General features: G+C 41.0%; 1 protein-coding gene across 1 annotated transcript in view; it reads left to right on the top strand.

Moving 5' to 3' along the window:
• Positions 1–15,217, top strand: part of LOC124271321 — an 83,301-nt gene that overhangs the window by 5,382 nt on the left and 62,702 nt on the right. The window contains 11 exon segments of the mRNA XM_046706417.1: positions 188–348; positions 2,840–2,928; positions 3,196–3,586; positions 3,827–4,044; positions 4,341–4,443; positions 5,445–5,566; positions 7,936–8,022; positions 10,740–10,823; positions 12,283–12,371; positions 13,563–13,652; positions 13,655–13,781. Of these exon segments, the coding sequence (XP_046562373.1) occupies positions 188–348; positions 2,840–2,928; positions 3,196–3,586; positions 3,827–4,044; positions 4,341–4,443; positions 5,445–5,566; positions 7,936–8,022; positions 10,740–10,823; positions 12,283–12,371; positions 13,563–13,652; positions 13,655–13,781 (1,561 nt within the window).

Raw genomic sequence — 15,217 nt, forward strand, 5'->3', positions numbered from 1 at the left:
GAGAATGAGGGCTGAGGCTAGTGTTGAGCAAGAGTGTTCAAGCAAGATGTTCTTCTGTCCATGTTCACAGCACAGGAAGTTGCCATTACATTTCAGGAGAATGAGCCATGTAATTCGTACAAGTCATTAAAAGAATAGAATAATATGTTAATGCTAAAAAATACATTCTTTGGTGTATTTCATTCAGATTGGAAAGAAGTCCCAGTTTCGGGAGAGGCTGCAGGAATACCTGGCTCAGGTGTCCGACGATGAGGATGCTGGTAAACTTGACTCCTTCAACTCTCCTGCGCGGAATCATCACTTGGCTCGGATGATTGGTCAACTTTCACAGAGACTGAGGCTGAAATGACGGGCATCACGGATCCCACTGACAGTGATCATGAGGATGTTGCCATGGAAACAGAGCCAGAAGTTAAACAGAGGTATGTTTGATACATTGTCTTTTGTTACTTATTTAAAACAGAAATAATTCATATTCTTGACTGGGGCTGTGTATTGGCATATAAATTATGTTGCAGTATATTGCAATTCAGGTACCCATATTGCGATACGTATTATGTTATATTGGGAACTTAAGTGTTTGACAGTGAGTGACACTAATTGTGCATGTCAACCCTATTTTCTACATTATAAGTCCCTAAACACTTCATATCTGATCATATGCTTTCTACCTAGTATATCGGTTCTCAGAAAAAAATATTGCAATACATATTGTTTGCAAAGGGTATTGTGATATACCGGTATCCCGGTAATACCATGTAGTCCTATTCTTGACTCTACGTAGAAATACTTGATATTGAGAAGAAACCATCTAAACGAGATATGAGTTCTGTTTGGACAGCAGACAGAAATCTAATTCTAGTATAGAGTTATGTCCCTTGATCCCTAGGAATCTCAAGTAGAATGGAGAGTTGAGATCAAAGACCTGCATACATGGCACCTATTATTTTATGAACTACTGGTAATAAATATTACAGTGGAAGCCCTCTAAACCGGAATTGGTTGGCACCGGCAAAAAAATGGCAGTATAGAGGGCATGCCCGTTTAGATATTTTTCCCATATCAACCTGAGAATGATCTTCCGTGTGCAGTAAAATACCACTGAACAATGTGTTGATAGTCATCATATTCTTGATCTTGACATGGTGAGCGACTGACAAATTGCACGACATGACAATTAATTTACAATACAAGAGACATGTGTTACTCACCAATTTACCTCACCTACTTAGGCCTAATCCTTATCCATACTCTTGGCAACATCAATAAGCTTAATGCAGATGGTAATCCAGTGTATTGTTAATGCACGTTCAGCCAATCAGCCAATCAACAGGAGAGCCGAGATACCGGATGCCAGTTTAGAGTGCGTTAATTACTGTACAAACAGTCATTTGGGCGGTCTTTGTTGTGCCGAAATATGGAACAGACTGACGCCGGATTAGAGTGCATGTAAATGATAATAAATTAACTATCTACTGCCGGGACCAAATTCTAGTGCCGATATTGAGAGCATGCCGGATTGGAGGGCTGCCGATTTTGAGAGCTTACACTGTATATGTTACTCAAACGGATTTAACAAACACCAGAATCTTTTATATTGCAATAGTTAAATTTTCATGCTATAATTAATCTTTTATGAATAGAATGAAAGAATTGATGTTAACTTCTTTTCAGCCTTTATCTGCTTATAATTGTTACAAGGGACTTCTGAACACATGAACGTACCAGAAGTTTTGACCATGTGCAACATAACCGCTGTATATTATCATGGTTTCTGAGGTCAATTCATCATTTACAGTCAAGTCCCATTTATTCGACCTCCGTTTATACGACATTCTTCACTCGACACGCCGAAGACCCGGGTTCGATTCCCCACATGGGTACATGTGTGAAGCCCATTTCTGGTGTCCCCCGCCGTGATGTTGCTGGAATATTGCTAAAAGCGGCGTAAAACCAAACTGGCTCGTTATACGACATTCGGCTTTATTCGAGGCTTTGGTCGGTAACAAATTGAATCAACACAATTTTGTCTTGTTAATCTGGTAGTCCAACGTTCAGACTCCGACAGGCTCAATTAATAACTGACTGTCGTAATCACACAGTAATTAGTCCCGTTGATCAAAGATTGAAATTAGCAATAAAAGGACCTGAAAATCTGAATTAATTATCGTTTTATCTTTAGTTTTATTTACACACACACTTAACGTGAATCACGATTGTCCTGTTTTGGACCATGAACGTGATCTATACTCAGAATGCAATAATCCGACATTCTTGTTAATCCGACTATTTGCTGTGCAACTGATTATGTCGGATAAACAAGACTTGACTGTATGTGTGAGGAAGTGAGACCTAAGAAACTAATCTTTTAGAGTTTTTGTTTGTTTTCATGTCAAAGACAATGAGTATTGTCTCGCCAGTCAGCTTCCCTTTTGACTCCTTATTGACAGTTCAGTGTGCTCTCACGTCAGTATTTGCAGAGGCTTGAGATGAAAATATGTTTCTATAACTCAGTATATTTTGAGCCGATTTGTGTATGATACATATGAACCAGGGCCTAGGTTTTCGAAGCTGTCTTAGAGCTAAGATAGTTGTAAGTTAATGTTAATGTATGGCACTTACGACTATCTTAGCTCTAAGAGAGCTTCGAAAATCTAGGCCCTGGACATTGGTCGAACAAAGGACAAATATATCTCAGAATACAATATTTAGTTGTGATGTTGCTTCACCATCTGTTCAGACAACGAGAGCCAATAGAAGAGAAGCTGAGATACTATTTCTTTATATACACATGTATGTTTTCAACTGTTCATATAATTTCTGTCTTGTGCTTCTACAGCCCTGAGAAAGAGAACCCTCCTAAGAAGCAAGAACCACCAGCTGTTAAACAGACATCAGAGAAAACAGCACTGAAGAAAAAGAAATGGGGTAGGTATTATTTCTTCAACAGTTTTTTCTCTAAATCTTCATTGTGGGAGAAGGTGAAGGGATGTATATGGGCATAGTGATGGGGAGTACAAAAAGGACAGTCCTTTGGGTGTACTTGGGGTCTGTTGTGGTGGGATGTGCTGGGGCCCTGTGGTAGGGTGTGCTGGGGCCCTGTGGTGGGATGTGCTGGGGCCCTGTGGTGGGATGTGCTGGGGCCCTGTGGTGGGGTGTGCTGGGGCCCTGTGGTGGGATGTGCTGGCCTTGTAGTTGGGTGTGCTGGGGCCCTGTGGTACGGTGTGCTGGGGCCCTGTGGTGGGTGTGCCGGGGCCCTGTGGTTGGGTGTGCTGGGGCCCTGTGGTGTGTGCTGGGGCTGGGGGCCCTGTGGTTGGGTGTGCTGGGGCCCTGTGGTGGGGTGTGCTGGGGCCTTGTGGTGTGTGCTGGTGCCTGCTGGGGATGGGTGTGTGCTGGTGCCCTGTGTGGTGTGCTGGTGCCCTGTGGTGTGGTGTGCTGGTGCCCTGTGCTGTGGTGTGCTGGTGCCCCATGTGTGGTGTGCTGGTGCCCTGTGTGTGGTGTGCTGGTGCCCCTGTGTGGCCCTGTGCTGGGTGCCCCTGGGGCCCTGTGGGTGTGCTGGGGCCCTGTGGTGTGCTGGGGCCCTGTGGTGAGGTGTGCTGGGGCCCTGTGGTGAGGTGTGCTGGGGCCCTGTGGTGTGCTGGTGTGCTGGGGCCCTGCCCTGTGGTGGTGTGCTGCTGGGGCCCTGTGGTGTGGTGTGCTGGTGCCCTGTGTGTGGTGTGCTGGGGCCCTGGTGTGTGTGGTGTGCTGGGTGCCCTGTGTGTGGTGTGCTGGGTGCCCTGTGGTGTGTGTGCTGGTGCCCTGTGGTGGTGTGCTGGGGGCCCTGTAGTGTGGTGTGCTGGGGCCCTGTGTGTGGTGTGCTGGGGCCCCTGGGGCCCTGTGGTGGTGCATGCTGCCCTGGGTGCTGGGGCCCTGTGGTATGGTGGCTGGTGCTGGTGGTGTCCTGGGGCCCCTGTGTGAGGTATGCTGGTGCCCTGCGGTGTGGTGTGCTGGGGCCCTGTGGTGGTATGCTGGTGCCCTGTTCTGAGGTGTGCTTGGGGCTCTGTGGTGAGGTGTGATAGAGCTCAGTAGTGGGGTGCACTCTGCCAAGTAGTGTGTGTTTACTTGTCAGCACCAATGCTCATGGGTTTAACCAAAGTGGTAAATCTCTGAGACCTGCTGTTCAAGGCAGCCTTAAATCCTAACTATTCACTCACTCACTTTATCACCACCGTCTTACATCCTAACCCAATTCCACTGTATCTCATGACAAGATCTATATTTAGAAACTGCCCTGGGACTCTAATAGTCTAACACACTACTCTGTTATTGACAGATGTTCAAGATCCTATTCACAGTTTGAGGAAGAAATGGAAGAGTTCGTTTTGTTTCATCTCGGGAGTATCCAGACCACAGCGACATTGTCAACGACCTCGTAGTGGATGGAAGAATCCTTGTAACAGCAAGGTTAGACTTACAACTAGTCTCTGAAATGAACATATCTTACTGAAAAAAGTTCATAGTAAAAAAAATATATATATAATGAAAAGGAGCCCTGAGACTTTCTTCATTTTCAGAAGCTGAGGAAATCTAGACTTGCCACATTTTCTAGACTTGCATGGGCTTTCTTGAATATATTTGCTTCAGGGTCTGTACGAAAGACTACAGCAAGGTCAGAAATGTCTTGTACAGAGCTCCGTGTGAGCCGAGTATCATTTAATTGACTTCTTTATTCGTTGTAATGATATTCAGGGTTCCTTCATGACTCTCATCTTTTGTGGTTCACCTTATGACTGACTGAGTATGGTTTTACGCCCATTTTAGCAATATTCCAGCAACATCACGGCGGGGGACACCAGAAATGGGCTTCACACATTGTACCCATGTGGGGAATCGAACATAGGTCTTCGGCGTGACGAGCGAACGCTTTAACCACTAGGCTACCCCACCGCCCTTCACCTAATGAAGAGGCATGAAGTTGACCTTAAACGTCATTAGGAACTTTTAGTTTAGTTTCGTTATCAGGAAGAAGAAAGAATTTCTGGTAATAAGGTTTCATGTCTTCATGTTCCTCCAACTTCTAAAGCCAGTAGGACAAAATTAAACTTTTTTATTACAGGATTTGTTCTTATAGAAGTCTTACATTATCAGGGACGGTGGGGTAGCCTAGTGGTCAAAGCGTTCGCTCGTCACGTCGATTCCCCATATGGGTACAATGTATGAGGCCCATTTCTGGTGTCCCCTGCTGTGATATTGCTGGAATATTGCTAAAAGTGGCGTAAAACTAAACTCACTTACTTACATTATCAATTCACATGATTTAATTCAGTTTTATCACTCCTTGATAAAACCTGTGTACTATTAGTCTATATAGTGCTCTGACAATGTCAATGTCAAGATCAAGGCCAGTTTGTTGCATTGGATATCTTGAAAGATATGTGACATTATCAGAATTTTATTTGCTTCAGTCGAGACACGACTTTGAAAGTATGGGATCTTGAGGAAGGGAGACAACTCAGAAACCTTGGAGGACATACTGGCAGCGTGACAACTGTGTTTCTGTTGTCAGAACAAGCTTCACAAAAATCCGGTCTGTCTAAAAGTCTTATCTACGTTATCTATTGATATTGTTATTATCTGTCTATACTCACTCCTGGTTTATCACTAGCATACCCAGGCTGTATCTGACCTTTATAGCACAAATGGATGGAATTATCATGAAACCGCCCTCTAGTTATCAGAAATGAGCGGGACGCTGCAAATGATAATGGCCCACTGATTCCTTAACGACGGGCCATTATCAGTTCTGATGTCAAATGACGTCACAGCATAATGTCATAAATCTTGTTTCATGACCTAACAGTGTTGGGTCAAGAGCCCGTTGAGAGTTGTTTGAAGGAAACTTAAATTTATGATACTGTTTTGTCTTGTTTTAACACAAATTCCTTCCATTTAAGCTATGATAGGGGTACCGCTGTTTTTAAGGGCATTATCATTTGCAGAAGCCCACGGTCTTTTCAACTGCACTCCCTTGTCGGGCAGTTAATTGAAGACCTAGGGCTTCTATAAATGATAATGCCCTGAAAACAGAGTTACCACTATAGCCAGTGTATGAAATAAGCCCCAAATCCAGCCAGACATCAGGGCTGGCTACTTCAAAATGTTACCAGCCATAAATGGATTAAACCAGACCAAATATGGTGAATTTACTCAGATGTATGGAACGTCTAAAAAAATATTAGCAGACCATCGGGCTGGCTAGTTGTAAATTTAGACCGTCCATCAGAAATGTAGACCGTCTCGGGCGGTCGGACAGGCCTTATTTCATATACTGCTATAGCATTGATTAAGATTTTCCTCCCATATAAGTATATGTGAATAAGCAGCATTAACCTCATCAGCCCCGAGACGTTATCAGTGCATGGACACTTCAGTCATTCATTTCATCCCTCATGTTTGAGGCATGTGAAATGTTCTTGATAATCATCGATGAATAATGTATATAAAAATATATACATAGCCATTTGAACTCTAGAAGACAGGATGTCATTCTAAAACTAATGCTGAATGTTGTTATTCCCATACTCAAACACGGTGCGGAGGGGTAGTCTGGTGTTTAAAGCGTTCGCTCGTCATGCCAAGGACCCGGGTTCCATGCACCAGATGGGTATAATGTGTGAAGTCCCTAGCCTAAAAGCTGTAGAAAATCGCTACAGTTACCTCTCTCTCTCTCTCTCTCTCTCTCTCTCTCTCTCTCTCTCTCTCTCTCTCTCTCTCTCTCTCTCTCTCTCTCTCTCTCTCTCTCTCACTCTGTCACTCACATAATCAGTGAATAAAACCGTAAACATTCATGTATTCAATTAGTTATACATGTTTACTAGAATCTTATATATTTAATTTGACAGTAAAGTGGTCACATGTCATTGTCATGATAAATCAACACTGTCAACATGGTCAAATCATATCAAGGTAAAATAGAGATTATTACATGAGCAAGTGTGCCATACGACTTATACGAAACGAGTGTGAAATTTTGTGAAAATGCATAATTTTCATATATGTCATATGATACACTTGCTCAAGTGTTACAATTTCTCTATTATCCATTTTATTCATGTAAATTTGTGCAGTAAAACGCGGAAAGCAAGTGTGACAGCCCTCTTGATTGACGTCAGGTTCAATTGTTTATGGACATCACAGACAACGAAATACAGAAACATGGTTGCTAGGCAAAGGTTGTATGTGCACATGTGCACATAATATATATATAATTATAACACTGGCTATGTCTCACCATATAGTAATAAATTATGTTATTGCTTCACTGAATATAATGAATGATCCTTCAGCTGATGACTTGTTATTATATATATATAATGTTAATGTTATTGTATTCATTAGCAACTATTCGTATTTGTTACTTAATATTCATGCTAGGAATCACATAGTGGATTTGTTGCTGTCACAGCTAAACTCAGCTTGGATGCAGCGTAGTGTTTGAGGGTGGGAACACATGCTGACTAGTAATGTAACATGCAGAGTTATCTCCCCTAGATGTTCCTGAATTTAGTGACTTTTTGTATGACTATCAATTTATGTTTCATTCTGGGTTCATCATAATGGGGCGGTGGGGTAGCCTAGTGGTTAAAGCATTCGCTCATCATGCCGAAAGACCCGGGTTTGATTCCCTACATGGGAACAATGTGGGAAGCCCATATCTGGTGTCCCCCCTGCCAGGATATTGCTGGAATATTGCTGAAAGCGGCGTAAACCCATACTCACTCACACTCACTCATCAGAGTGATAAATGGCTAAGACGTGCCAGATGTTTGGCTATCCATTAGCCAGACAGTATTAATAAAATACTTTTGAAATATTAATTAAATACTTTTGAAATAAGTGTCAAGTCAACTCAATACTCTTGCTGAACTACTAGTGACGTAGCTGAATCTCTTGTAGGTTATTTGGCTGGCAAGCCACCTCACCACCGTCTTGTCATCAGTGGATCAACAGACTGCTCCTTTAAGATCTGGAACATTGCAACCGGTATGTAGCCTTTTTCATGGAACTTCTCCTTACAGATATGAGACTTTGCAACGGGTATGTAGCCTTCTTCTGTGAACTGTGCCTTTAACTTAATTTAAGATCTAGGACATCACATCAGGCATGTAGCCTTTCTTAGGGAACTACTCCTTTAAGATATGGGACATTGTAACATTTCAACAGATATGTAGCCATCCAGCTTGAGCTTGCCATGAATAGCTGCAAAATGGTTGACGTGGGGTTAAGCAATACTCATTCACTCCTCGGCCTGGGTCAGATTCCCCAGATATGTACATATGTTAAACCTCGCTCACTCACACTCAACTCACTCAACCTCAACTCAACTCACTCACTCACTCACTCACTCACTCACTCACTCACTCACTCACTCAGATCTACTCATTCAATCAGTCATTCAATCAACCAACTCAACTGCTGAAGTGAATTGAATTGAAAACAGTTATGCTTCCTAAAGACACTTTGGAAACAATCAGGCTTTCTGAAGGAGTTATGCGACCTAAAGACCAACCTACCGACCGACCAACCTACCGACCCTCATGCTAATCTTGAAGGAGATAAACCATGTCAGTTTAAGGTTTGAGGTAGTTGATTAAAAACCAAAAAATGTTATTTGAAGTTAAATCTAATAGCCAAACATTTTCAGTTCATTTTTCAACAGTCCCTACATAGTGTTCAAATCTATGTTATTTTTAGAACTGTCTCATTTTCATGCTGGTGCTCATGTTGGTTGCAATGGCAGTGGCAAACATGATCTTACAGGGGTGGAAATAACCCATTGCCCGACGTCCGAGTCCAGTGTTTTTTCTGTCGGGCAAGCAAATTTGTATATCACACTGTACTGTGTCCAGTTGACTTACCAATGTTAATTATGTTGTTTATTTAGAAAATCAGCAAGAAAACGGTCGGTACAGTGGAAACATTATCAGGGCAAGTGACTTTACATGTGCCACTGTCCCGAGTACACTATCAATTTTAAAGTTATTTCCACCCCTGTCTTACAGCTGGAATAGTAATAGTAATTGTCCAGCTTATATGCCGCTCATATCCAGGCACATTGCCTGCTCATGGCGCTATGTACATTTCCATCCCCATTCATAGAACATGGTACTTTCTGATACTTTCTCTACTCCATGGGATCGACTTATCCATCAACAATATCCTCCTTCTAAAACCTATTCCATGTGGGACTATTGTCTGGAACAACTAGATCTATTTATAGCTCTGCTCATCCCTCCCATGTGCCTCAGCTCTGCAGTCTGATGATGAAGACAAGATGAGATCAGTCAGAGGAATGTAGAACCCACTGCTACTCACCACAAGACAAATACCTGCCCCTGATCTGATCTCAGTCAATCTATTCCTTGTTTATCCTGGCATTCATGAGTGTTAGTAGAGGCAACATGTATGACTGTTCCTGTGTGATACAGGAAGTCCTAATTCAATGCACCTACATATAGTGGATGTGTTGCAGCCCTACTATCTACACGAAATCCCACCTAGACCCAGCTTGAATGCTGGTAGTGTTTAAGGTGGCTACACCTCTTTTAACTGTCTGGAAATATAGGGTTTTCTGGGGTGCCAGAGGTTTTCGACAAATTTGAATCACAAACTCCCTAAATTTTTACTTGGGGTATGACAGACATATGCTTTTAAATTTGTGCTTAATTTCTCATAGTACTTATATTTTTATGGAGTGAATTAAAACCTTTAAACTAAATATGTAATTAAACATTTAAATTAAATTTAAAATTCATGTCTACTTTCAAATTAATTGTGACAAAAGCTTTCAACAAAATATTAATTAAAGCAATTAAATTTAAATTGAATGTCTACTTACAAATTATTTGTGATAAATTTAAAAAAATAAAAAGATGCCACAACTAAATTAGAGGTAATTATAATACTTTTGAGTGAGAAATTAAGCATGCAAGTTTAGGGGTAAATATGGAAACCCCTAAAGATAGAAGATACTATCTCCAGACTCCAAGACTTCAAAGACTGTATCATATGATAGAACCCCACTTAGGGTCACAGCAAAAGATAACAGATGCAATTTTATAACTATCATATGGGCAGAAGTGACATGAAAAACTGACACAGTCCTATTCTTTTCAAATAAATTCCTTTCATAAATATGACTTTTAAATAAATTTCTTTAAAGAGAATAATCCAAAGAAGAATTTGTTATCAGAATAGGTTGTCAGTAACTTATGCTTGGCCTACGACATTTGAGAGATCGGGTTTCAGTTAGTCAGGGTTTGCACCTACAAGGCCTCAACCATCGGCAACCCAGTTACTACTCGTGATCAATCCATTATTACAAAAAAGTACTTTGGGGGAATTATCTCAGATTCTAATAAGTGCCTTTAACCATAAGGAAAAAATTCATACTTTTCCAACTGGTATTTTGTTGTAAAATATCTTAGTTTCCCCATTTCTAGGGTATTAAAACATTACAAGAATGTAAACATATGCATTGAAGCCTCTCCTTCTTTACTAGTCCTGCCATCAGATATTTTTAGTAAGAAAATTAGTTTTAGCTATATTAAGTTGAAATGGATTTTTTATTCCAGTTAGGAATTTTTCACTGCCATTTACTCCAAACTTGGGTCCCAAAATCAGGTTCTGAAGAGGTTTAGACATACTGCTGTTTTGTTCAGAGATCTTGTAAACCCACACATTTATCTTCTCTGTTTCAGGGGCCATACTCAAGTCGGTCTACACATACAATCCCATCACTCGACTGGTCTGCAATCAGAAGGGTCTCATTGTGACTGGAACAGGTACAGTTACCTCCCTTGGTTTCATTTTGAGCTTGTCCTTCCACCACTTTCAAAGCCAACATGCCCGACACCTGGTTTGGCTTGTTGTGTTAAAATTGTTATGACAGCCTGAAGCCTATCCCCAGATTACAGAAAAGAATTTGCAGTAAATTTCATGATTTGTTGCTGATAAATTATGATTATGGTAACAGTATGAGAGTGAGTGAGTGAGTGAGTTTAGCTTTACGCCGCACTCAGCGATATTCCAGCTATATGGCGGCGGTCTGTAAATAATCGAGTCTGGACCAGACAATCCAGTGATCAACAGCGTGAGCATCGATCTGCGCAATTGGGAACCAAGTCAGCCACCACCCGATCCCGTTAGTCACCTCTTACGACAAGCATGGGTTACTGAAGATCAATATTGTAACCTGGACCTTCACGGGTACAACAGTACGAGAAATGAAGCATTGATGTTGGTTAGGAATCATATATCAACTTATCAACTTATACGAAACGAGTGTGAAATTTTGTCGTATGACACACTTGCTCGAATGTAAAAATTTCTTTATTATCCATTTTGTTCATGTACATTTGTGCAGTAAAACATGGTAAGCAAGTGTTAATTGACATCACGTTCCATTGTTTAATGGGGGCGGTGGGGTAGTCTAGTGGTTAAAGCGTCTTGTCACGCTGAAGACCTGGGTTCGAATCCCCACATGGGTACATTGTGTGAAGCCCATTTCTGGTGTCCCCCGCCGTGATGTTGCTGGAATATTGCTAAAAGCGGCGTAGAACCAAACTCACTCACTCACTCACCCATTGTTTAATGATGTCACAGACGATAGTGCTACGGTGATTGTAACTATCTGATCTTAACACAGATTAACAAGATTTTTTTGTTGTCCATGGTACACATTAGAGAGTTAGTTTTGTCCAGGAGGTTGGTGTACAAAACGGTTTTAGTGCTAAGGTGATTGTAACTATCACACCTAAACATAGATTTGCGACAGTCATAGAACTACAATCCCTTTGTGCAATCGTGCTGTTGATTCATTCCACAAAGCAAATCTTAGTTCTAAGGTGATCACCCATGAAGGTCCGGGTTAGAATGAACCTTCAGTAACGCATGCTTGTCGTAAGAGGCGACTAACAGGATCGGGTGGTCAGGCTCACTGGCATCATTGGTTCCCAATTGCACAGATCTATGCTCATGCTGTTGATCACTGGATTGTCTGGTCCAGACTTGATTATTTACAGCCAACCGCCATATAGCTGGAATATTGCTGAGTGTGGCGTAAAACTAAACTCACTCACTCACTCTAAGGTGAATCATAACCCCCATACCTTAACACAAAGCTACAATGGCCATACCACCAAGGTAGTTTTGTACAATGGCACCCAGGAATTCGAGATTAATTTATATCACTATTTGTTTCGTAAAATACAATTAGTAAAGATGTTGACATGTCTGTTTCAGATGGCGGTAAGATGGAAATATGGGACATGGAGACTGGCGAGAATCTCCACTCGGTCATCGCCTGCGAGGGAGCTGTCACAGCCATGAAGGTTAGTGTCGTTGATGATTGACTGGCACTCAATTACTGACACTCTGTCTCATGTGCCCAAAACTCTCAAAGTAAATTTCAAACTTACCAGGATTTTAAACGTCGAATTTTGTGATTTTAATTATGTCTAAATTTGACTACAAAAGCCGGCTGCTGAAGGGATGATGTAAATCCAACTACTGTCCATGTAGGTACCAATGGTACTGTAAGTCCCCATGGTCCTTAGTATGGTGATCAACCTTCAGTTGCTGGTGATCTATAGCCCGTTCTTATATTGTACTGTTGTCTCTCGTGATATTTTTTATGATAGTGTACTAGTTTTAAATTAAGAGCTGTGATATTTTAGTAGTTTTACTGTCCTTCGATGACAGGTTTTACGTTATATAGTTATTGATTTGAATATTGATATCAACTGTTCTCGTCACGATATGGCTGCAATATTGCCGATGTGGCGTTAAGTTTTAACTCACTCACTCTGTGTCATGTGACGATTCAATTTAGAAATGGTCTGACCAGTCAATGCTGGTGATAAGAGGCAATTGATTCGGAGGCCAGGTTGAGTGACAAATTAGAAAGATCTGGGTTAGAATTGGTCTTCAGTAACCCATGCTTGTTGTAAGAGGCGACTAACGGGATCAGGTGGTCAGACTCGCTGACTTGGTTGACACATGTCATCGTACCGCAATTGCATAAAATGATACTTGGGATGTTGAACACTGGGTTGTCTGGTCCAGACTTGATTATTTACAGACCGCTGCCATATAGCTGGAATATTGCTGAGTCATCAATCAATCAATCATTGTACTTCAACAGGGTAATATGATTGGCCAGATACTGTTTTCTGTTAACCTATACATGTTGTGGATACTACCCCAGTAAAGGTCAAGGTTAGAGACCCGTGAAGATCCGGGGTAGAATAGGTCTTCAACAACCCATGCTTGCCACAAAAGGCGACTATGCTTGTCGTAAGAGGCGACTAACGGGATCGGGTGGTCAGGCTCGCTGACTTGGTTGACACATGTCATCGGTTCCCAATTGCACAGTACGATGCTGTTGATCACTGGATTGTCTGGTCCAGACTCGATTATTTACAGACTGTCGCCGTATAGCTGGAACATTGAACAGCAAACAAGCAAAACAAGGTAACCACAAACCAAAACCTTAGTGACGTCTTCCATTGGTTGTGTTTCAGTTCGCAGACAACCAAATCTACAGCACATCGTCCACCGGTGTGTTGAAAGTGTTCCAGATCAGAGATAACTGCCTGGCATGTATGTACGAGTCGGAGAACCTGCGATCTGTGTCGGGTCTCTGGTGACCCCGAGGTTCATCCGATCTCTGGCAGTGTTCAAACATATGATCTTCTATGGGGATGATGCCATCAACATCAAGCTCCTGGAATGGAAGAGAGGTAAGGGTGGTGAGCTCCACTGGATATATTGGCATAATAGATGGTAGTGGTTCAGTAGATGGTAGTAGCATATGAAATGGCATAATAGGTTGTAGTGGTATAATCCATGGTAGTGGCATATCATTTTCTATAAAAGATGGTAGTGGCATAATAGATGGTAGTGACATAATAATAGATGATAGTGGCATAATAATAGATGATAGTGGCATAATAGATGGTAGTGGCATAATAATAGATGATAGTGGCATAATAATAGATGATAGTGGCATAATAGATGATAGTGGCATAATAATAGATGATAGTGGCATAATAGATGGTAATGGCATAATAATAGATGATAGTGGCATAATAATAGATGATAGTGGCATAATAGATGATAGTGGCATAATAATAGATGATAGTGGCATAATAATAGATAGTGGCATAATAGATGATAAAAGATAGTGGCATAATAATAGATGATAGTGGCATAATAGATGGTAGTGGCATAATAATAGATGATAATGGCATAATAATAGATGATAGTGGCATAATAATAGATGATAGTGGCATAATAATAGATGATAGTGGCATAATAATAGATGATAGTGGCATAATAATAGATGATAGTGGCATAATAATAGATGATAGTGGCATAATAATAGATGATAGTGGCATAATAGATGATAGTGGCATAATAATAGATGATAGTGGCATAATAATAGATGGTAATGGCATAATAATAGATGGTAGTGGCATAATAGATGATAGTGGCAGAATAATAGATGGTAGTGGCAGAATAATAGACGGTAGTGGCATAATAATAGATGTAGTGGCATAATAGATTATAGTGGCATAATAGATGATGGTGGCATAATAGATGGCATAATAGGTTGTAGTGGTATAATCGATGGTAGTGGCATGTCATTTTCTATAAAAGATGGTAGTGGCATAATAGATGGTAGTGTCATTATAATAGATGTAGTGGCATAATAGATAGATGGTATAATAATAGATGGATAGTGGCATAATAATAGATGGTAGTAGCATAATAGATGGATAGATGGTAGTGGCATAATAATAGATCAGATAGTGGCATGCATAGATGGTAATAATAATAGATGATAGTGGCATAATAGATGATAGTGGCATAATAATAGATGATAGTGGCATAATAGATGGTAGTGGCATAATAATAGATGGTAGTGGCATAATAGATTATAGTGGCAGAATAATAGATGGTAGTGGCATAATAATAGATGGTAGTGGCATAATAATAGATGGTAGTGGCATAATAGATTATAGTGGCAGAATAATAGATGGTAGTGGCAGAATAATAGACGGTAGTGGCATAATAATAGATGTAGTGGCATAATAGATTATAGTGGCATAATAATAGATGATGGTGGCATAATAGATGGCATAATAGGTTGTAGTGGTATAATCGATGGTAGTGG

Source organism: Haliotis rubra, unplaced genomic scaffold, assembly GCF_003918875.1.
Source record: "Haliotis rubra isolate DU_JTF1 unplaced genomic scaffold, ASM391887v1 Scf16, whole genome shotgun sequence".
NCBI classification, from domain to species: Eukaryota; Metazoa; Mollusca; class Gastropoda; order Lepetellida; family Haliotidae; genus Haliotis; species Haliotis rubra.